General features: G+C 41.7%; 1 protein-coding gene across 1 annotated transcript in view; it reads left to right on the top strand.

Annotated features, from left to right (window-relative positions):
• Positions 1-24,893, top strand: part of GFPT1 (glutamine--fructose-6-phosphate transaminase 1) — a 51,046-nt gene that overhangs the window by 8,780 nt on the left and 17,373 nt on the right. The window contains exons 2-8 of the mRNA XM_074940210.1: positions 8,353-8,460; positions 8,867-8,974; positions 13,531-13,656; positions 15,803-15,861; positions 17,578-17,712; positions 19,321-19,382; positions 20,499-20,578. Coding sequence (XP_074796311.1) covers positions 8,353-8,460; positions 8,867-8,974; positions 13,531-13,656; positions 15,803-15,861; positions 17,578-17,712; positions 19,321-19,382; positions 20,499-20,578 — 678 coding nt within the window. The remainder of the gene's footprint in view (positions 1-8,352; positions 8,461-8,866; positions 8,975-13,530; positions 13,657-15,802; positions 15,862-17,577; positions 17,713-19,320; positions 19,383-20,498; positions 20,579-24,893) is intronic.

Below are 24,893 nucleotides of genomic sequence, written 5' to 3'. Positions count from 1 at the left end.
GAGGGAGTCTAGGAGTAGGAGGGGGTGCAGGTTCTGGGAGGGAGTTTGGGGGCGGGAGGGTTGTGTGGGAAAGGGTTTGGGGTGCAGGCTCTGGGAGGGGGTCGGGCGGTGTGGCGCTTACGTGGGGCTCCAAGGTGGGGCGGGCCGGGGGGCCTCCGTGCACTGCTGCCCCCATGCACTGCCCCCGCAGCTTCCCATTGGCTGCAGGGGCGCTCGGGGCAGGAGCAGCACGCAGAGGCACAGCCCCGCCATGCCGTGGGGCTGGCAGATGCTGCTCAGTTCCGCTGTGCTGCCGGGGCCCCGGGCCATTATAAATCGCTGGTGCGGGGTGGTGGGGGGGGGGGGGAGGCGGCAAGGCAGAGAACCGGCCTCAAAACTGCTGGAGCCCCACGGGCCATATTGGGGAGGTTCGCAGGCCGCAGATGGGCCGCGAGTTTGAGACCCCTGCCTTAGAGCTTGTGTACGCACGAAGTCATTCAAGAACAGTTGTTCCTGAATAACTCCATGTGTTGACGCTCTTATTGTAGAACAAGAGTGCCTTGTTCCTGTTTAGCTTAACCCGAGTGAGTTAAGTCCTGTTCCAGAATAACTTCTTGTGTAGACAGTCCCTAATACAGTGATTACTTGCAGTAGCAATAATGGTTTACATTGTGAGCTGTCTGAGGCAGGGACATTTCATTTTGTGTTTGTACAAGTGCTTAGCATGTTGCTGCTGCTATTAGAAATAAATAAAGCTTCTGTTGGATCTCAGCACGTTAAGCTTCACAGCAGCCGTTTTATAGACTAATTTCAGAGTAACAGCCGTGTTAGTCTGTATTCGTAAAAAGAAAAAAGAAAAGGAGTACTTGTGGCACCTTAGAGACTAACCACTTTATTTGAGCATGAGCTTTCGTGAGCTACAGCTCATTTCATCAGGTGCATTCAGTGGAAAATGCATCCGATGAAGTGAGCTGTAGCTCACGAAAGCTCATGCTCAAATAAAGTGGTTAGTCTCTAAGGTGCCACAAGTACTCCTTTTCTTTTTTCTTTATAGACTAAGTTTACCCATCACAGAGAAATCAAGTGACTTGCTCAAGGTCATGCAGTGCTAAGCAAGGCATAGAACTCAAAAGTCCCTTGCTCTAACTGCTAGTCAGTAGTAGGAGACTTGAATTCGCTGGTAACAGCTCTGCAGTAAATAATTTGTTCCAACTTCCTCTAAGTCAGATTAGTGCTTGTCTTTTATTTCAGAACAAATGTGGACTCAGTTTATTAGACTAGATTTCAAAGGGCTTGTTTACAATGGCAATTTACAGCGCTGCAACTTTCTCGCTCAGGGATGTGAAAAAGCACCCCCCTGAGTGCAGCAAGTTTCAGTGCTATAAAGCACCAGTGTAGCTAGAAAGCATCCAGTGCCCCAGCGCTGGATCCGCGCCCCTCGTGGAGGTGGTTTTTTTAGAGCGCTGGGAGATCTACCTTGATAGTAATCCTAGCCAGAAATTAGTCCCTTTCCTAATACTTCTTTTTTTTGGTTGAAAATTGCAGTACTATCATAGTAATTGCCTGGGGAGAAATGATGCATACGTTAATCAGGCTTAATTGTTTTTTATTGCTTTATGATGCTGGAGTCACCTACTTATTAATGCTAGCGATCATCTCAGGAAATCATGTAGATGCATTTTTAATGTGCCTGCAAGGATCTGTTGGAAAAATACTTGGAAGATGCTATCTTAAGGAATGCTGTGAAGTTGGATGATTTTATTTTTTAATCCCAGTATTCTTGGCAGTGTTCTTTTTGATTATGAATAGGAGGAGGAAAAGAGCTTGGTTTCAGGCAACATAATTTGTCATTCTGAATTGAATGCAATGATGAACTCCCTTGTGATGTTTCATTCTTGTTTCCTTGTTACACCATAGTTTGTCCTGTCAGAGTGAGCTAATGATCTCAAAAGAAGTCTGTTTGTTTGTATGATACCCTTGCCAACACAGCCTAGCCATTAATAATGCCAACAGCTACAGTGTGCACTGACAAAGATGTTGCAGTGTATAGTTAGGTGGGTGCCACAAAGAAGCATTTCTCTGTCTCAGGACTGGAGTACTAGAAACCTGTACTAAGCGCATGTCTAGCGCAGAAAGGTCTAACAAGATCCACATGCTAGAAGTTGAAGCTAGATAATTTCAGACAGGAAATAAGGCGTATGTTTTTCACACTGAGAGTAATTAGAACAATTTACCAAGGATCATGGTGGAGTCTCCATCATTGACCATTTTTAAATGAAGATTGGATTTTTTAAAACAAGATATGTATGCTCTAAGAATGATTTTGGGGGAGATCTCTGCCCTGTGACCTAAACTTGCATGGTCACAATGGTCCCCTCTAGCCATTGGAATATATAAATCAGTGCAGTTTGCTTGGCAGGTTCCCAGGGGACACTGGGAGCCCCAAAAGTTGAGAGTTTCAAGGCTTCCAGGCTCTTGGCTCCCCAGCCTGGCACCAGGGTAGAGCCAGCAGGAAACCAGGCAGGTGGGGTGGAACCTGTCTGGTTTCCCTTGGAATTGCTTGGAAATTGACATGTCCCCGGGGAATCTTTAGATTTCAACAAAATTAGCATTTTCTGACAAGAGAATACACTCCTTTCCGACCAGCTCCACCCATAACACTCCAAACAGTTGTTATCTTTTTATCTGCTTGAATGGGGGTGGGGGAAACTGACCATCAGAGAGTGGGAAAGTCACTACTGGGGCTTTGCTTTTGTGAAAGTGGCATGCTTCTGGTACTTAATAACCTGCGCTCGAGTTGTATAATAGAAGTGGCAGCATTTTGGTGCTCATTGAAATGATCTCTTTGCTCAGTTTACAAGTAAAAAGATGTTCTTTTCCCCAGCTGCCGGCCCAAGACCTGACCCTGGGCTCAGAGAGAGAGAAATGGCTTGTCTTCATCTCTCACTCGTTATCACCAGAAACAAAGGTTCTGCAGGTCAAATTATTCTTTCAGATATGGCTGTACGGCCTCATTGTCTTCAAAGTGTGTTTTTAGTTATACCAACGTAATGGCATTCCTTTCCCTGGGTTTGCACAGGTATAACTGAAGTTGTGATCTGAAGACAGTGAGGTTGCACAAGTACACCTGGGGGCGTAATTTGATCTGCAGAACCTGGTGGTTAGGGGGGAAAAAAATCTTTCAGTTGCAAATGGAGCAAATTTGATAGAGAAACCAGTTGAAACAACAAACACAGAATTCCATTCTGATTCTTTTTTAATCCGTCACCATGCAGAACTATGTTTTAAAAAAAAAAAAAAGACACAGAACCTAAATCTTGCTAGAAACCCCTTTTAAAAATATTACAAGAACAAATCTCAAACGAAAATATTTTTTACGTTTCGATTGATGTCTTCCCTTGCAGTGCTGTGAACCAAAGGTTCACTGTGTTACTGCATGGAAACCAGAAAGTAAAAGACTAGAAACTTATTCCAAACAAAAGTGAAATTGAAGAGTCTATTTTTTATTGTTAATACATCACTCAGCATGGACAAACAGCGTAGATGGTGAAAGGATTTTTTAGATATTTAGTTTTTTAACCTCTAGTTTTGCTTGTAACATAGGTAAGGAAATTTATTTTTTACCCGGTATATCATATTTTTAAAGTGATTAATCAGTCTGTGCTGCCTTTGTATTTGTATTGCATTACCGTTCCACCTTCCCCTCTCTCAGAAGGGTTTTGAAACCCGTTTCTCCTGCTTTTCCTCTGCCGTGCTTAGTTTTAGAAATTTTGGTTTACTATGAAGGTCTCCATTATCCTCCCAAGTGGGATAGAGCTAAAGGCTGAAGCCAACCGGAACTGAATCTTTGTCTTTGTCTCCTCCTCTTCCTTTTGGAACAGCTCTTCAATTTCTTGACCTATTCTGTATTCGTTGTAATGACTGCGTTTTCTGTCACTGACCGTTCTGATTCGCGAACTCTACATTTCTGGTGCCGAGAGTGATCTTCCTTCTCAGCCTTTTCCTCTGCCTCTTGTGACATTTTTAGCCTTGGATCCAAATTTCTTCTTTGCTGACCTCCTGAGTGAGCTGTTTGTTGTTTTTAGAACATTCGTACATTTTTAGTGCTCAAGACAAGTGCCAGATTGACAGCTTTACAGATGAAAGTTTCCGTTTAGCTACAGAACAAATAGAAAATAGGCAGCGATGTGTCTCAAGCCTATTCCAGATGAACCATCTCTAAGTGGGGGAGGATAGTTTGGTCTTGATGCTCATTCAGTCCTTGGCATCTTGTTAAGAGTGCTATAGCAGTTGTGATTCTGTGGTGTAGATACCTGTCCACTAGAAACTGGACAGAGACCATGAGACCACCAACTCATTTTGCATATGAATGGAAACTAAGCAGCCGTTATATAGTAATTTTCAGTTTCTACTGATTTAGGCTGTCTTTTTGACCTGGGGAGATTTGGAAGCCAAAAGAGTTTGAATTATCTGATCCCCACATTCTATGTTCTGCAAATTTCTTTTCCCCTCTGCAGCCTTTGGTCTTCAGAATCTCTCTCCCTAGCTTGGGAAGAGAATTAGAAGCATTTCATATCAGAATCATAGAATATCAGGGTTGGAAGGGACTTCAGGAGGTCATCTAGTCCAACCCCCTGCTTGAAGCAGGACTGATCCCCAACTAAATCATCCCAGCCAGGGCTTTGTCAAGCCTGACCTTAAAAACCTCAAAGGAAGGAGATTCCAGCACCTCCCTAGGTAACCCATTCCAGTGTTTCACCACCCTCCTAGTGAAAAAGTTTTTCCTAATATCCAGCCTAAACCTCCCCCACTGTAACTTGAGACCATTGCTCCTTGTTCTGTCATCCGCCACCACTGAGAACAGCCGAGCTCCATCCTCTTTGGAACCCCCTTTCAGGTAGTTGAAAGCAGCTATCAAATCCCCCCTCATTCTTCTCTTCCGCAGACTAAACAATCCCAGTTCTCTCAGCCTCTCTCATAAGTCATGTGCTCCAGCCCCCTAATCATTTTTGTTGCCCTCCGCTAGACTCTTTCCAATTTTTCCACATCCTTCTTGTAGTGTGGGGCCCCGAACTGGACACCAATGTCGAATACAGGGGAATGATCATCTCTGCCTCCGTACACTAGTGCTTTCTCAGCGGCAGCCGCCTGAAATGGCCTAGGATTACATGCGGCTTTTTAGGAGTTTACTAAAGTAAGGCGTCGTTGTCCAGCCTTACAAATGTACTGATTAGCAATAACAAAGGAAGGCCATGTTTACACTGCAGCCGCACAGTGAAGGCGCTGCAGCTGAGCCACTGTAGTGTGGATGCTTCCCTTGTCAATGGAAGGGGTTTTTCCATTAATCCGTGTCTCCGAAAGGTGGTAGGTAGGCTGATGACAGATTTATCCTTCTGCCAGCTTAGCTGCTTCTCCACCAGGGGTTAGCCTGACCTGACTGTGGTGCTGAGGGTATGAAATTTGTGCCAGCCCTGATCGATGTAGCTAGGTTGACCTGAGTGTTAGGGGTAGACTAGGCCAAAGCAACTGTGATCTGAGTAGCACTGGTGATTGTAAGACTGGAAATTACTTAAAGGTTTTTAGGAGGCCAGAATGTAGTTGAAATGTGCTATCCTTCAGCCTCAGTGTCTTGAGATGGCAACTTTCTGCAGTCTGTTGAGTTGCAGAGAGGGGCGTGGTTGTGTGCTTGAGGAATGCAGTTCTGGAAATATAAGAAACTAAACATATTTAATTAGCAGACAGTAAAATTCTAAGCCAAATGGGTGGGATGGGATTGGAAGAGGGTCAGGAAGGGATCCTTAAAATGAAATGTTTCGAACTGCAGCAGAGAGAGTTATTTAACTGCAGATATGATTGCTTGCAATGTCTATACTCTTGGCTTGCAAGGCTTGTGGAAAGCCCATCCCTACTCACTCAACAGCTACAGGAAGCTCCCCGGGCCGCACCCCATCCCAGCTGGCAGCCGCAGAGTGGAATTTACAAGAATCATGTTCAGAACGTTCTGAGCAAAATCGTGAAACTGACTGGACTGTTGTAAATTGCACTCTCCTGCTCTGAACACTGAAGGCACCCCTACAGGTGGGGTGATGTGTCGAGTACAGACGCTGCAGGTCCAGCCAGCTCCGGTATAAATAGCGCTGTAGACAGTGAGGCATGGCTTAGGGGGGTAGCGTGCCCTGCACACCTGAACCCTAGGGTATGTACCCTACACAGCTCTGTATGCACCCAAGCGCTGCCTGCCATTGTTGTTTTCAGCAGTGTAATGTCCCACTGCCAGAGCCTTTCCCTGTCCCTGTGAAAGACTCCAGCTGTGGCAAAAGGCTCCAGCAGCTTCCAGCTGTCTCCCCGCTGACTGAGCTTTTCCTCGCCATAGTGAAAGGCTCTGGCAGCGGGGAGCTGCCTCCCCCTGCCAGAGTATCACTGTGTGGCTACACATTGCAGTGATAAGTGTGGACACAGCCTGGTTTTCACTGCAGCATTTGGCTACATGTACCCAACATGCGGCCTCAAGCGTAGACAAGATCCGAGTAGCCACAGAGGCATTCAGGTGGTCAGGGAAGAGGGGTGCAAGCGGGAAGCTGCTGCTTCTTTCCGAGTAGCTTGAAGGGATTGAATAAAAAAGAAGAGGACCCTCTCTGCATCCAGGTTTTTCCACAACCGAGAGGGGATGAGGAGGAAATAGAGGTGCTTTACTTGCCGCAGTAGAAGAAGAAGAGAGAAACTCCCTTCTCTTTGGTCATTTTCACTCCTCGGTTTGGAACTGAGGCCCTGGAAATGAGAAGACAAAGCTTCCCTTGCGTGCCATCAGCTTGGGGATGGAAAGCTCCAAACTCGTCTAACACCCACAAACTGAGCTCTATATCAAAGAAGAGAGGATTGGCGGAAGGGCATCAGGGTCTAGGTCTAGGGTACAGTACTACCTTGATGCAAGTCCCCCATATCTGCTTGTCTGCCTCAGGGAAATAGGTACCTGGTAAACGTTTCAAGGCTTTGTAACATGAGATTCGGTGCATCTGTAAACCTAGAATTCTCTGCTTATACTTCTCAGTATAAAAAAGAAAACGATTAGAGGGTTTAGAATGATCTAGGATAATGTCAGTAACACAAGCTGTTGAAGGGCATGATCTTGCAGATGCTTGCTTATGTGAATAGTCCTTATGTATATAAGTAGACCTACAGTCTTTGAGGTCTCCTTGCATGTGTAAAGACTACTTACCTGAGTATGGATGAGGAAGATGGAGACACATTGATTAAAAATATAGCCTACTTTTTCTAAAGTGAATTTGGAGTGCCCTTCTTTGAGTGATCTTAAAAATAACCAAATTTTTGACAATAATTGAGCATCCATTTTCTGAAAAACCCTCTAAGGTGTCTCATGTGGGGAGCTCAAAATCACTAGTCTCTTTTGGAAGTTTACACTGTGTATGGGTATAGGTGTATGTTTTAAATTTTCAAACTTGTTGCACTTTTATACTTACTGATGTCTTTTCTTTGCTAAAATGGTGGGGCAAGGTGAAGGAATAGTTTCTAGAACAAATGATCTTCATCCCAATAAATGTCATCATGGGTTGCTGCTTTATCGCAGTAGCAAATGGAATCTTTCTGAAAAAGATCCAAATAATTAAATTTTCATTATAGAGCTAAGTACTTATGTAGGCCTCCATCACCATAGTATCTGAGTGCCTGCCACGTGTTTAAAAATAGAAATAACAATTTCTCTTTCTTCCTTTCCAGCCTAAAGGGGAAATAGCTTGATTCATTTATAAGGATTTTAGCGTGTATGAGTGAATGGGTGTGTTGCCTATCTGTCTGTGTGCAGAACTCCATTGAGGGGAAGCTGTGTTGAATAAATAAGTTCTGCATGTGGGTCCCAGTTTAGGGGAAAAAATCCTATTCAGAACAGTGCTTAAGTATGTGCTTAAATTAAGCATTTGCTTAAGCAGTTTCCTGAATCTGAACTTTAGTTCTGAAATAGCTCAGCCGTGGTGGTTCTGTCTTAGGGCAGTGAGTTCCATAGTTCATGTGAAAGTTCAGTCCCCAACTCAACCAAGCTTCTCTGTACTGGTTGACTGCTTTGTTCAGTTGGTTTTAGTGCCATGTAAATAGTGGGGCTAAGGGTTTAGTCTCGGCTTCCCAAATGTCAACACTGTCGCTGCCCTGAGAGAACTTGGAATAGTTGTGGAAAGGATAAGAATTTAATGGTACTTTCCTGCAAGAGAATTGTAACGTACACTGGCAAGGGTTCACTTCAGCATGGCAAATCTTGCACCTTATCCTTTGTGCCCATGGAAATCCAACACAACAGTCTGTCATTTGGTGCTTTATCGTCAAGTTAAATGGACCACTCTTAAAATATAACTTTCTTTTCTATAGGCATCTTTGCTTACCTAAACTACCATGTTCCCCGGACAAGACGGGAGATCCTGGAGACCCTTATCAAAGGGCTTCAGAGATTGGAGTACAGAGGATATGATTCTGCAGGTAGGTCATTAGATAAAGTAACAATTCTTTTTCTTTTATACTGCAAATTGCCATTTTACCGGTCTGCTTATTAGACGGGTGGTCACAAATAAGTCTTTGCCTTCTGCTGCGCTTTCCCGTTTTCGGGAAATTAAAACAGACAGTTCTACATTGTTGCAGCAGAATACGTAAAAATTTTTGAGCAGTAATTGCAGATTTACATAAAAATATTCTCAATGCCTTTCATTCAGGAATTGGAGTGTGCCTTTTAATATAACAAGGGGTTATTTAGTCTTCATCTAAGGGATTTTGTAACCATTATTCCTGAAGTTTGTCCCTCAGTTTTCTTGAATATGAAACACAGATGGTGCAACGTAAGTTTCTGTGCTTCACAATTTGTTGGTTGTGTTTTGTGGGAAACCGTTAGGTGTGGGAATCGATGGAGGAAATGACAAAGACTGGGAGGCTAATGCCGGCAAAATCCAACTGATCAAAAAGAAAGGGAAAGTGAAGGCTCTGGATGAAGAGATTAACAGTATGTATTTCACTTTACCTCTTCCCCTTTCCAAAAATATCCTGAGATTCTTTACACGTTAAGTGTAATCTCATGTATATGGATCAATATATTATGTATATTGAGATATTATGTATCGTGTATATTCTGTCCTTAGTATTGTTTGGGCGACATAATTTCTGAACAAGGAAGTCTTTGATCTGTCAAGTAAAACCATCAGCTAACTGTAGGCATGCCGCTATACTCACAATGGTACAGTGCTGTTTTACGTGGGAGAAAAATGTCTTTAACAGTGGAAGATGTAACTGAAAAAGTATTAATAAACATTTTAGGGTTTTTTCTAGGGCAAGGGAGTTTAAATATTCTTTAAGGGTTTGTTCATCATAGAATCTGAAATTCACAAATTTGACTGATTATTTTGAATTAATGTCTGTGTTGTATCTATTAAGTGGAAATTTTCAGATCAGTACAGTTTAAGGCCCAAATCCAGCAAAGTACTTAAGCACATGCTTAACTTCACACTAGGGCTGTGAAGCGATTAAAAAAATTAATTGTGATTGATCATATGATTAAAAAATAATAGACTACTATTTATATAAATATTTTTGGATGTTTTCCACATTTTCAAATATATTGATTTCAGTTACAACACAGGATACGAAGTGTACAGTGCTCACTTTATATTTATTTTTTAGTATAAATATTTGCAATGTAAAAATAAAAGAATTAGCATTTTTCAATTCACTTAATACAAGTACTGTAGTGCAATCTCTCTATATAAATGAAAGTTGAACTTACAAATGTAGAATTATGTACAAAAAAATCTGCATTCAAAAATAAAAAAATGTAAAACTTTAGAGCCTTCAAGTCCACTCAGTCCTACTTCTTGTAAAGCCAATCGCTCAGACAAAGAAGTTTGTTTACATTTGCAGGCAATAATGCTGCCCACTTCTTGTTGACAACATCACCTGAAAGTGAGAACAGGCATTCTCATGGCACTGATGTACCCAGTGTTACAAGATATTTACCTGCCAGCATAGGCACCGAATCCGTGGGTGCTCCGGGGCTGGAGCACCCACAGGGAAAAATTGGTGGGTGCTCTGCACCCAGCGGCAGCTCCCCACCCTGCCTCAGCCCTCCTCCTCCCCTGAGCGCACCGTCCCCACTTCTCCTCCCAGCACTTGCCGCCGCGAAACAAGCTGTGGGAGGGAGAGGGGAGGAGCGGGAAGGCGTTGCGCTCAGGGGAAGAGGCGGGGCCGGGGCAGGGATTTGGGGAAGGAGTCCAATAGGGGCAGGGAGAGGGCAGAGTTGGGGTGGGGACTATGGGGAAGGGGTTGGAAAGGCAGCGGGGCAGGAGGGGGCGGGAGGGCACGAGCACCCACTGACGCCAGGCGAAGTTGGTGCCTATGCCCGCTAGATGCGCTAAAGAGTCATACGTCCCTGCATGCTTCAACCACCATTCCAGAGGACATGCGTCCATGCTGATGATAGGTTCTTTTCAGTAACGAACCAAAGGAGTGCAGACCAATGCATGTTCATTTTCATCATCTGAGTCAGATGCCACCAGCAGAAGGTTGATTTTCTTTTTTGGTGGTTCAGGTTCTGTGATTTTCACATCAGAGTATTGCTCTTTTAAGACTTCTGAAAGCATGCTCCACACCTCATCCCTCTCAGATTTTGGAAGGCACTTTAATTTTGGGTCAAATGCTGTAGCTGTCTTTAGAAATCTCACATTGGTATCTTCTTTGCATTTTGTGAAATCTACAGTGAAAGTGTTCTTAAAATGAACAACATGCTGGGTCATTGTCTGAGACTGCTATAACAAGAAATGTGTGTCAGAATGGGGGTAAAAGACAGAGCAGGAGACCTACAATTCTCCCCCAAGGAGTTCAGTCACAAATGTAACTAACGCATTATTGTTTAACAGTGCGAATAAAACTGCGATTAATTGCGATTAATTTTTTTGAGTTAATCGCGTGAGTTAACTGCAATGAATCGACAGCGCTATTTCACATCTAAGAGCAGTCCCATTTAATTCACTAGGATTCACAAGTGCTTGTAAATGTTTGCTGGATTGTGGCCCATTTAGCTTGGTAAATTTAAAATGAAGTTCTCAAAATAAGGAACAACCTTTTAGAAAGGGAATTAACTGTACATTGATTTCTCATCCAAATAAAGCAAAATAGTGAAAATAGTATTACAACATTAATAAGAATCCATCTATATATGGATATATTTTATTTCAGTTCTAAAAAATAAGCTCCCTCCTCCCCTGCAAGCAGGAAGAAATCATCCACTAGGACATTTTGAATTTAGCCTTAATTTTTTTTTCTTTTTAAAATATAAGTGCATTTACCAATTGACTGAGTTCCTGAATAACCTAAATATCTTATAGTGCAAACCCTAGTTTTATCTTGCGCAATAGATGGGCTAAGGAATTGGTTAAGAAAAAATACTAATATACTTGTAAGTGGAACTGTCAAATTGATGAGAAAGCATGAAGTGAGGTATTCTGCTCTCTGTTTCTAAACTCTTTATATGTCCTGGATAGAGTCCGATTTTGAATTAGTCAAATCTCTGCAGGAAACAAAACTGCAAACAATTGTTTTGTGTAAAGTATGGGTAAGCACTGCATGAACTTGAAGGTATCTGCCACCATAGTTGATGGTTGTCTGTTTCTAGTTAATATCCTGATTTTCAGGTGTTAGTAACTTCAGTTACAGCATATTTATTTAACTTAAAGGATTCTCTTATATGAAATTTACGAGAAACTGATTCTATAGCCTTTTAATGTAATTTTGCCATTACTAAGATAAACTCCAGTCTCTAGTAAAACCTCATTGATCCAAATGAAATGCATGGACCTGACCTTAGTTCAGCTAAGCCCAAAGTCTAAATAAACAAGGTTATACTGTATATATTCAATAAAAAAGAAAGACAGTGGAATAATGGTAAGATTTAAGCACTTGTGGTAAAATGATGATCTCCAACAAAAAACGACTTAGAAAAACTATATTGTGGTCTATGAAAAGCTATTCAGAGAGACAGAAAAGGTAATCTCTGAACAGAAGGATGAACTTCTACCAAGAGAAGATTAATTTGATACTTTCCAGGCACTAAATTGTTACTGTTGGGGCTTCTAATTTAATATTGTGTAAGGTGATTATGCTTCGTCAGGCAGAGCTAATATTTCAATAGCATCAGAGATGATGGGCCAACATAAGGGATAAAAATAAAATTGGGTGACTTGTTCAAGGTTATTTTCTTTTTGAGAATAAAAAGGCATGGAATTGCCAGATGAGCGAGACTTAAAAACCGCCACACGAATAATTTTGTCAATGTATCTTTGTAGGTATGTGAAATAAACTGAAGGCCGTATAGTAAGCTGGACAGGGTTGAGGTGGGGGGATAGACAGGTTTGTCATGGACATCTACAGTAAGAGTTCTCTGACAGCCTTGTCACAGAACTACTTGGAGAATGGGAGGCATAGCTGACGCATGCAGCTAATTGCTATACTGTACAATAATTCACTACTTGGTATGTGAGTTTTTTCTCAGTTTACTAGTTCCCACCCTCTTCTCACTCAAGCTTTCCTGAAGAAGGCTTGATTGTCTGTTTCCAGCCTGTAGAGAAGAACGCTGAGTAAATCGTTGTCTACCATAACGGGCTTATTCTTTACTAACAAGTGCTATGAACTTCTTCATAGCTCATTAAGTGTACATTTGAGAATTATGGTCCTCGTTTTGTAAGACCATCCCATTGATGCACAATCATGTTCCCATTGGCTTATTGGTTAATAAAAGCATGCGAAAGCTACACAAGTAAAATTCATAGATATGTCCTCAGTGTGCAGGAGAAAAGATGATCAGAGTTGAAAATGTTCTCAGGAGAAAATATATCCAGTAAAAACAAATGATGCTGTCTGATTGCTTCTTACTGAGGACTCAGTGTGGCAAAACAAGTGAACTCCTGAGACAAAGATGTTCTTGCTGAAAACCTGAAATGATTTTGTGAACTTGTTGGAAATGCCCTGGTGTTGGGATACTTTTTGCCCAAAGAAGAGCTTAGAGCATATTCATACCTGTCCACAAACAGCTTTGGCGTTAAGAGGCAATACTCAGAATGCTCCAATTTTCATGTTGGTGGAGAGCCGAGAAGAAAATCATGTCGGTAAACTTATTAAAAGATTGGCAATTAAATTAAACATTTGATCTTTGATATTGCGAACCTTTACACATGAGTCAGTGGTACTAATCAGTAAAGTGGCTCAGAGGAAAGGGTTCACAGGATCAGGCTGTGTATTTCACATGGAAAAATCCTTCATCACGTGAGAAATCATCACTTTTGTTGGCTTGGGCCATGACATGGTCTTGACTGCCAATAACTCTAGACCTGGCGTTTTGCTTACATTGTGCTAATAATTTTCTGATTATATTTTTACTTGACTATTTCAGTCTCCATGTAATTTACTGCATTGCCTGTTACACTCTGAAAGCCTGACCCTTCTCTTACGTTGTTTTCAATGTAAATTGGATCAGGTCCTAATAATGTAACATTTTTACACTTCCATCTGCAGAACAACAGGATATGGACCTGGACATCGAGTTTGATGTACATCTTGGCATTGCACATACGCGATGGGCTACCCATGGTGAGCCCAGTCCCGTCAATAGCCACCCGCAGCGCTCAGATAAAAACAATGGTAAGACCCTGCACTGCATGGGCAAGTATTTATTTGTGTGAATGGGGAGAGTAATGGCTGTTAGGAATTCTGAACGACGAATATGCTCTTGCAAATTGTCACTAATTCAGTACTTCTAGGGTGTTCGTACTAAAACTGCATTGGTACAGTGCTGCCTATGCCTCTGTGAGATTTCGCGCTTGGAGGCAGGGCATATAAATAATTATTCTATTTCAAGCTCTGATCCTAACCGTGCTCCTTTTGATTTCCACTGGAGTTTGGCCATTGACTTCATTGAGAACAGCACCAGAGCATTTTGTTGTTGATATTATGAATCACTTGCAATAAGAGGCAGTCGTATTAATTATTTGCATTGTGATAGTGCCTCGGGACTTCAGTAAATCAATATTGATTGATTGAAAAAGTAAGATCTCAAGGCCTACAGTTGCATGAAATCTCTGTACAGGAATTTTCCCAACCACCATCATAAATGGGATGTTGCTAACAAACAGTGTTTGTTTTATAATGTAATTTTCTTTGTTTATTTATTTCTCTCTTTTGGCCATCATTTGGTAAAGGTTGCTTTGTTGTTTGTATTGCTGTAGAAGGCAGCTTGGCTCTTATTTATAACTGTGCACCAGCCAGAATCTCAAATGCTTTACGGACTGTGATGAACTTATCCTCACGCTACCTGTGTAATCATTAGCATTCTCACTTACAGATGAAGAAAAATGAGAACAAGAGAGAGTGGTTGCATGGGTGGCTTGTGGCAGAGCTGGGTAATCATACAGTATCTAGCTCTTACAGAACCTTCCATTCTGAGATCTCAAAGCACTTTACAAAGGAGCACAGTATCATTATCCCAACTGTACAGGTGGGAAACTGAGGCATGGGGAGGTGAATGACTTGCCCAAGGTCGCCCGGCAGGCCAGTGACTGAACTGGGAATAGAACCCAGGTCCTCCTGTTCCCCGTCCTGTGTTTTAAACACAAGACCATCCTCCATCCTGTTAAGCTCATCCTGGGTGATTTTAAGTGTTGTGTCAAACGGTGGTTCAGGGAAAACTGATTGGATTAAAACACAAGCCCAAGATATTTAGAATTCCAGGAGACATTACCAACCAGCATATGAAGATTTTGAAATTGAACCAATTTTGGCTCTAACCATCTGATTTTTGAATTGTAAAATAAAACAAACCAACCAACTGAGATACAATAATAGCGCGTCTAGAAAAGGATCATCTCTAAGTGTATACGGTTTAGACGAGCACTGCACATAACATTGTTACAAGCACATATTAAATCGGTAATCTTCCGGTTACAAGACTTCTGCAAAACTACTTTGTTGACTCCTTCAAATGTGTTGTGATTCTAAATGCTTGAAACGGAAATAATACAACCATTGACTTGGAAAATGGTTTGTGCATGTTTAACGTCCTCAGCACTAAGATCTGATGTGATTAGCATGGATAGCAGTTTAGGGGAATGGCACACATGAAGGCTGGCCTAGATTCTCTCCTTTCACATAAGGAAAATTATCTCTATTCTGTATTGCATACAATGATACCAAGAAAACATTGCCACGGGAATCGGTATTTACTAATATGCGGCATATCATCACGGCAGCTGGATGCATTAAATGCATTTTTTTAAAAAAAATCCATAAAAGTTAAACAAGCCACCCTCAAAAGATGACAGATTGGTGAGTTTTCTTTTGAAGTATTTGCTCTTAAAAGGTTATTCAGTGGAATGGCAACTGTAGTCTAGCAGATAGAGAACAGGACCAGGAACCAGGACTCCTGGATTTTACTCCTGGTCCACTGCTAAAACAGGCCTTTGAGCAAGTCACTTAATGTCTCTGTACCTTAAGTTCCCCCATCTGTAAAATAAGTTAATACTTCTCCATCTTTGTAATGCACAATGAGATTTATTGATGGAAAGGCATAGCATAAATCCTAGATGGTATTACTGCATACAACTTAGAACAGTCCTTGCTAAAAGGGAGCAATCTGTTGAAAGTAATTGCAGTGAATTATAGAAGCTGTTCCCTATTTTGATGCTTCTACTGCTGTGTAAGTAGACTTATTAGAATAAAATATTTCAGATGCTGTTTAAGGTATGTAAAGTATTCACATATCTAAACACTTTTTTTTTTTTTAATTCTCTAGAATTTATTGTTATCCACAATGGCATTATAACCAACTACAAAGATCTGAGAAAATTTTTGGTAAGTAAAACTAGCTGTGTGTCTAAGCTCTGGGATAAAGTTATAATGGCACTGAGTGCTGGTTAAGTCTCAAAGTCCTTGATTAGCTGCCTAAATTTCTTGCTACTGTGGTGTGGAAACCACAGGTGCTAATAGTGCCCAGTGCTTTGAACATACAAAGCTGGAGATTCTTCTGAGACAGCTGAAGACTTCATGGCTATCATGGTGACCACTGGATTATCTCAGGTGGAGATAAACTCAGCTCCTATGGCTGTCCACGCTTTGATCTGGTTTGTGGGTGGAGAGTAGAAATTGAAGGGATGGAAATTATCCTCAAGTCTCGTGGACTGATCTTACCCTCCTGTGTGTGAGGTTGGGAATCTTCTCTTTCAGGATGAAGGATCTGTTTTGATTCTCTGGCCTTTGGAGAGTAATGGAAATTGCATTGCTAGCTGACCGTTCTGCTAACAGAACTTCGTAATCCTTTGATCTTTGCTATTGACGGGGTGCCCTGTACTCAGTTTCATACATCCAGAGCACCCTGATTTATGGGTAGCGTGAGACAGATCATGCAAGAAAAGACCATTGTGGAGATATTTGGTGTGTATGAGACTGGCTGATAAGACTTATGAATTCTTGGCTGAATTGTTTTTCCTTACTTAGTGAGCTTCTTAAATAGGGGCAGTCTATGCAGTTACTGTTTTTGGGTGTCCTGCAAGACTCTCCTCTGTTGTCTATATTAACAGTGAACAGCCCCATCACATCTCATCTACAGATCTCCCTTGCACCCACTCTGATGCCATCCCTTACTTTTCTCCTTTCGTTTCTCACTCTGCTCCGTCTCCTGCCCTTCACAATACATGCATGCTTTAGTCTCCCCTTCTTAACAACAAACAAACAAACCCCACCCTTGAGCCCATCTGCATCTCCAACTACTTCCCCATCTCTGCCTTTCCCTTTCATCTCTAGGATCATTGAATTTGCTGTGTACAACCACTGTCTAGAGTTCTTCTCTGCTCCGGTTTCTGCCCCTTGCACTCCACTGAATCTGTTCCCAGCAAAGTGTCTGTCGTCATCTCATGTCTTGATTTACTACGTTCTTGTCTCTAGCCTTGACAAATATCCATTCAGAATGTTGCTGCAAAGATCATTTTTCTAGCCTGTCACTTTGACCACGTCATCCCTCCACTGCGTCCCCTTTCTCCATCTCATCAGACATAAGCTAACTGTCTTCACTTTCAAGGCCCTTCACTGCTTATCTCCACCGAACTATCATCTTTCATTCACTATCGACTCCCACCTGCGATCAGCCCATGATTCCAGCCTCCATCATCCACGCATTATGTTTTCAAACTAGCAACTTTGTGCTTAAGAGGAGCTCCCTGTAAACAGCTGCAAAGCTACCTCCCTGTCCTCCTTCAGAACCCTCCTTAAAATTGCCTTTGCCATGATGCCTACAAAAAACTTGACAACGGTTAAGGTGCTGGTGTGCTGAGACCGCTGCATATCAGGCTGACCATTGTTGTCTCATTTCCTTGTACTCCTCTATATGTCACTATCAATCTTTGTCTCTTGTTTTACACCTAGATTGTAAGCTCTATGGGGGCAGGGACCATCTCTCTCTTCTGAGTTTGTACAGTGCCCAACACAACGGGGTTCTGGTCCATGACTAGAGCTTCTAGACTTTACCAATAATGAACAATAATAACAACCTGGGGTTTTTTGGTTTGCTTTCAGGAAAGCAAAGGGTATGATTTTGAGTCTGAGACCGACACAGAAACCATTGCCAAGCTTGTCAAGTACATGTACGACAACCGCGAAAGTGATGACATTAGCTTCACCACCTTGGTGGAGAGGGTTATCCAGCAACTGGTAATATATTAATTAATTTTAAAAATCTGTTTATTAAAACTTTTTTTTTTTAGACCCAGAGGCAATGCTTCTGGTGGTGTCTCACATGAAAATACAAGCTAAATATGCTAAAATATTTGAAAGTCGGAACACTGGAATTGCAGTGGTCAGCCGACTAATGGTCAGTCTAGTCCAATAGCCTGTCTATATTCCATATTCTTCAGTGAGTCGTGCAAGAAATCCCCCAATGGATAATTAAAGAATAATCTATGTAGAGATGTTTCTTCCACGCAATCAGTGTTTGGTTTATGCCCTGAAGCGCAAGAATTTATATTCCTATCTTATGTAACTGTGAATATTGGTCATATAAATGTTTAATCCTGCTAAGCTGGTAGGCCAGATCTACACTGTGAACTTCCGCTGGCATAGCTTTGTCAGTCAGGAGTGGGACGAGGTACGATCCCTGATCGACGTAGCTGTGCCAGCAGAAGCCCCGAATGTGGAGGTGCAGCTATGTCAGGAAAACTACGCTTTTTTCAGGAAAGCTTGTTGTGCCTGCAGGGATGGTTTTACTATACTGGTACGAAGCACAGCTTTGCTTTATAGCTGTGTCCTTACTCGCAGTACTTAGCTGGTATAGTATGCTGGTATTCCTATCCTGATAAAGCGCTTCTAGTGTAGATGTGGCTATAGACATGAGAGATTGTGGCAACGAGTTCCACAGTTCAAGTATGGATCGTGTGTTTTTAAAAAAAAAAAAAAAAAAAAAAAAAAAAGCAAAGATTACTGTTAGCAAAAGGGCTTTCCATGGTGTATGTGTTTGCAGTAGAACATATGTTTCTTCACTAAGTCACAATTTGAAGCCCTGTCTTAGGAGAGCATCCCTATTTAGGACAGCATTTAAGTTTGTGCTTAACTCCCATTGATGTCATTTAAAGTTAAGCCTGTGTTTTCTTTGCTGAATCTGGACCTAAGGTAGGTTGGTTGGTTGTAAAACTCCAGTAATGAAAGAAACGCTGACCTCTTGTGGAAACTTTATTGAAAAGCATGTATGTTTAGCTACGGGTCTATCGGTCCCACCACCTGAGATTTTTTTTTTTAATTAATATTATGCACAGTCCTGTGCATAAAAACAGTTAATTTACTTCCACCTGGTGCTATTTTGTTCTGGAGAGAATTAACTTTAATAACCATTGAATGACAGGAAAATGACAGCACCCTAGGCTGTGCACAGATTTTCGCATGATACGTGTTCCAGTTGGCAAACAATTTTGCACACAGATGCAGGTCAAGCAGCACAAAGATTGGTTCGTTGAATCCTTGGTGTAGTATGTCAGTTCACCAAAATCTGAATTGGTATAAGAGCTTTTATAGTGGTAGTCAGTTAAGCTAACCAGGGAGTCCAGTTTTTAAAAAATAACTGGCTTAGAACAAGTGAATTAAGGGACACAGTTTCAAAACTAGGCGTCCGAAATAATCCGTGACCATAAAATAGGTGCCAACAGGCAGTTGTTGGGTTGAACAAGAATGTTCTGATGGGTGCAGGTTACGTGCTGGTGTTTGAAAAATGTGGTTGTAAGTGTAGTTTGAAATGGAACAATAATTTGTATATTTCTCCTTTCCTTCCAGGAAGGTGCTTTTGCCCTTGTGTTTAAAAGTGTCCATTACCGTGGTCAAGCAGTTGGCACCAGGTAAAGATTGATACTGTCTCTCTCAATAGACAGTATTTCCCTTTTAATCACGGTCATAGCCAATACAGTTTTTTAACTCCTCTCCCTTCTTGCTGATGATGGCTGGTGTATCAGTCAGAGGAGAGTAACGTGGAGGATGCTCTTACTGCACTGTGTGAGAATCTGAATTTTCTGTGTTGCTTACTTTTTTCTCCTCTCTTTCCCCTCATCTCTACATCTCAGCACGAAACTCTTCAAAAGGTCTCTTTTTGAGAAATACTTCAATTCCAGATTCGTGGTCAGAATCTCACTTATTCTCATGTACAACTGGTCTGAAATAACCTAGGTGTCTCGGCCTTTGGGGCATGCCACGAGGCAAATGTGTTTGTGAAGGCTGCTGTGGAGGTTGGCCTTGGAGAGAGAAGTCAGATTTGTGGGTCGGGGACTTGTTTTTGTAATGTATGGCAGTGGTACCTAAAGCCTTGGATGGACACCCCTTTTTATTTTTATTTTTATTTTATTTTTTTAATAAAATGGGCTAGTTTGGTTTTCAAGTGTATCATGCGAATGCCTTAATAGGACCTCTAAATACCACGCTTAGACTTTCGAAAGCCAACCAAGAGAGAGAGCCATGCTATTCCCATTAATTTTAACTAAAGTCGTGTGGCTAAATCCCTAATAAGCTTTGAAAACCTCGACTTTAGTATCTGCCATTAGGCGCATATAATTGGCAATAACCATTCAAAGTACTGGCTTGAGCATGCAAGTGCAGGATTTCAGTGCGCTATTTAAGTGCTCATATTAGGGAATCTGCCCCAGTTTTAAGTCTTTATGTTGCTTTTAGCCTTTGCCTTCATATCCCATTGTCTAGCTCTGTTCCTGGAAAGGATGAAGGCTAAATTTGTATTTTTAACTTGGGGAAGGTTAGTGGAACTGAGATCAGAATTTTGTCCTATATCTTGCAGCCTCCTTCACTTTTATTAACTAATTGATCGTTTGTGAGGAGATTCAATAAAACAAGCTGGATGAGGTTAAGTGGTTTAGATACCTTGGTGTCGGACAACAGTCCCTTGAGTTTAAGGTTTCTACGTTGAAGCTACATGTGTCATCGGTTACAGCTCCATGTTTCGTTTGCAGACGAGGAAGCCCCCTGCTGATTGGAGTTCGAAGTGAACACAAGCTCTCCACTGACCACATTCCAATCCTGTACAGAACAGGTACATTAGAAGTGACTGTTTCTCTTTTAATTTATATTGTTACACTATTTAAAATGATTATTTTCACTGATTGTGTGAAGTTATTTTTCTTTCTTGTTACACTTTCAGCTGGGCAATCTATGGATCATTCTATTGATGGAATATCCATAGAAGCGGAGAAAGGTGCCTACTTGAGACATCCCTTTAATACTACAAGTTCTGCTGATTTTTTCTTAGAAAACTTATTGAAAATAAGGGAAATTAGAACTGCCTCTTTAGTATGTGGTTATTGCTTTCCATGTAGCAAAGTGAAACAAACCAGAAGATAAGGATTTTTCTCTTTGAACACCACAAATAAAAACAAAGAAACCAAAAATGCCTTTTCCCCAAGTTTCAGTGTTCTAGTGATTCTGAACATAGTACATTGTGAGCATTAACTTAGCGAACTGATGTTTTAGGTGTAGGTTCTTTCATAAATTGCAAGCGGCATTATTCACTGCACGAAAGAGTGAATAAGTTTAAAAAAAAAAAAAAAAAAGTAAAAGCCGTGACATTAAACCCCATGGGAATTAGAAACCACTTTCATGTTGGGAAATCTTGTCACTGAAGCAGAACTGTGTTTTGAGCAAAACGTAGTTTGTTTGATCTACAGCACATCATGGATACAGTGAGGTTCGAATTGCAGCTTGGGTTTATTTCCCTTTTGCTCCTTGTATCCTGACTCTTTTACAAAACTGTTTGTGTGCTTTGAGTTTGGGGTGTGCCTTTAGCTCCAATGAATCATTATTTATTAACCAGCAAATCTGTTTTCCCAAGTACTCCATTTCTGTTTTAAAAATAACCTTTCACTTATGATCTGACAGAGTGTTCAGCTAAATCTAGGAGACTTCTGTATTTCAGGAAAAGGATGGGGCTTGGTACTCACCTGGTATCAATCAGCAGGACTTCATTGTCAGTAAAATCATAGAATATTAGGGTTGGAAGAGACCTCAGGTGGTCATCTAGTCCAATCCCCTGCTCAGAGCACGACCAACACCAACTAAATCATCTCGGCCAGGGCTTTGTGAAGCTGGACCTTAAAAACCTCTAAAGGATAGAGATTCCACCACCTCCCTAGGTAACCCATTCTAGTGCTTCACCACCCTCCTAGTGAAATAGTGTTTCCTAATATCCAACCTAGACCTCCCCCACTGCAACTTGAGACCATTGCTCCTTGTTCTGTCATCTGCCACCACTGAGAACAGCCGAGCTCCATCCACTTTGGAACCCCCCTTCAGGTAGTTGAAGGCTGCTATTAAATCCCCCCTCACTCTTCTCTTCTGCAGACTAAATAACCCCAGTTCCCTCAGCCTCTCCTCGTAAGTCATGTGCCCCGGTCCCCTAATCATTTTCGTTGCCCTCCGCTGGACTCTCTCCAATTTGTCCAAATCCCTTCTGTAGTGGGGGGGGGACCAAAACTGGACGCAATACTCCAGATGTGGCCTCCCAGTGCCGAATAGAGGGGAATAATCACTTCCCTCGATGTGCTGGCAGGAGTACATGGTTGCAAGCATAGTCATTTCATGGTTGAAATTTGTGGGCTTGTGCCAGTGGAGAATTTGAACCTCAATGCTATTAAAGTTCTTCCTGTACCAATAGCTCACCCAGGTAACCTTTATTAACTACATCCCCTTTTAACTTGGGGGACAACTGATTATTTGAGTAGACAGTGGTTACAATTACATTTAATGTAAACCAAAGGAGAGGTGGCGTGCAAAAGTGTGTTGTTCAACAGGTTTCCCTGGAAGTTAGTGTTAATGGGTAAAAATTGCCTACATCCCATGTTCTAAAGTAACATAGGCATTTGAAAAACCAAAGTCCATTGACTTTAAATGGGAGTTAGTTTCTTTGAAAATGTCTTTGACTTTCAACAATTTTACCCAAAGCCTCAAGTTAAAATAGACGGGGAGGAGGGAACAACCCAGAACTAACCAAATTCTGGTGAAAGTGCTGTCTTTGAGAAATATTGAGGGGGCAAATTTGGTAAGCCGAAGATTTGCGGTGTAGCACAGACCTAGAAGTACAGCGTGCTGACTCCACGAGGTGCTGGGAAGGGGATAAGACTTCATAGTTGCATAGGGCTGAATGTAATTTTATGTAGAATCATAGAAGATTAGGGTTGGAAGAGACCTCAGGAGGTCATCTAGTCTAACCCTCTGCTTAGAGCAGGACCAACACGGGCTAAATAGCGAGCGACCTCAATAAGATGGCAGTGTTAGGAAGTTTTTGAGGGTGTTGAAGCTACTGAGGCAATCGTGGATCCAGGCGCTGTAGGGCTCCTAGTTATTGTTAACTCTTGAAGTGTAAGGAGTAGGTGATTTCTGCTTCCTTCCATCTTCGTACACACAGGTAAAAGTCTGTGGCATGCCACAGTCTGTCTAGTTAAAATGCAATAAACTGGTTGGTTTCTCACTTCTCAAAAACATTTCACACCTGTGGTAGGAACTTCTGCTGACAATGGGGTTTCATATTATCCCTAGGAATTATCTACTATGGACAGTGGTTTTAGTCGGACAGTGACATTAACATATCATAGAATATCAGGGTTGGAAGGGACCTCAGGAGGTCATCTAGTCCAACCCCCTGCTCAAAGCAGGACCGATCCCCAATCAAATCATATGCCAGTCTCTCTTTGCAAATGTCTCTTAAAGCAATTTCAAATCTAGCCTTGCTCAAGTGAGCCCAGAGAATAGCTCCTAGTGAGTAGAACTAATATTAGTCTGTGCTGTGTTAGCATTTTAAAACTGGCATATGCTGAACATTGCTACAGTGGAGGTTGATGTGGTATTAAAATACGCTCAGCAGTTTTTCCTCCGAGGGATTTTGAGCTGCTTGTTTTATTCTCCCCCGCCCCCAATTGTCTGCAAAAGCTCCTCTCTTTTTTTTTTTGCCCCTGGTGCAGGCCCTGAGTAGGCAATGGCAGTCACTGTTCTGAAGGGGAGGAATTGCTGCTGTGTTGATGTTAGGTTCTAATAAGTGGCAGCCAGGCAATCCTTATCAGATATCCACTGATGATACGCAGCTGGCTTTGCTTCGCTGAGACTGAACTACTTAAGTGCTGAGGACTGAACGCTTGAATCTAATGGAAAGCAGGGCCAGCATAATAAAGATGATGCAGTGAAATGTCCTACCTGGGGAAAGAAAATCTGCATGCTTCAATCAAGGGTGGGCAGTTGTTTATTTGGAGAATGGCCACTGGCACCATCGGTCTGCCTTTTCTGGTGGTTGTGTTCTGTGTTTTCTGATTTGCAAATTGAAAGGAACATAAAAATCTGAAGCGCTCTGAACTGTTTGTTTCGTGGAACTTCCTTATTCTTCCTCAGTATCAACATGAAAGCAGTGTTTTTGATTTTAGAAAAAAGGTTTTGGAAAACTTAACTAAATTGAAGCTGTATTGATTTGAATATTAGCTATTGTTGGCGGGGTTTATTTGAATAAATGAAGGACATGTTCTGTAACTGAAATGTTACCCAGTGTATGCTATTTTAGTACAAGTAAAATAATCAAGCCTGTAGGGTGTATTCCTTGTAGAATATGTCAATTTAAAATTTGTCATCCTTTAATTTTAGACCGAATAGAAAAGAGGAACTTGTAGGATAACCCATCTATCCTCTGTGACTTCTCTTTATCACCCCCTGCCGATGCAAGGTTGCTCTCTCCGGCATGTTTAGTGTTTTGTCCAAGTTCAAATGTTAGTCTTAGCCATTTCTCTTGGACTATACTACAGTCTTAGTCTTCACTGGTAAATAATTTCTTGAAGTTAAGAAAAAAAAATTCTAGAGCCGGTTTAAAAATGTTGAAATCCTGGAGAGAATTTTCACTGAAATTTTAGGGTTTTGGAAAAATTTCTACCAACGTCCCAAAAATGTCTCCGACGGCTCATTGCTGTTAGTCACGCCTCCATGGACCAACAGAAATAATTCTTATGAGCTGTTAAATCTGACTGCCCAGCCTGCAGGCTGCCACTGTTACAAGCTTGGACCAAAACTATGAGCAGCTCTACTTCTGGTCTCGCATGAACAGTACTGAGCTCTTGTACTCCGTGGCCTTTGTACGAATGCTAACAGCAAATGGACCAGGAGAAAGAGAGTTTGCTTTTGGGTTGCATCTTTTGAGCCACACTCAGGACAATGTGATTGCACAGATGTAACTGAGGGAAGAATGTGGTGTGGAGCATTTTTATTAAACGTGGGGATGTAAAGTAGAGAGGGTCCCGCTTGCCTCTCAAACACCACGGTGAGAGGGCACAGCAGTTGTTAAAAAAGAAAAAAGTTTAGACTTGTAGGCAGGACAGAGT

Source organism: Natator depressus, chromosome 26, assembly GCF_965152275.1.
Source record: "Natator depressus isolate rNatDep1 chromosome 26, rNatDep2.hap1, whole genome shotgun sequence".
NCBI lineage: Eukaryota > Metazoa > Chordata > Testudines > Cheloniidae > Natator > Natator depressus.
This window is presented reverse-complemented; position numbering and strand designations above follow the sequence as displayed.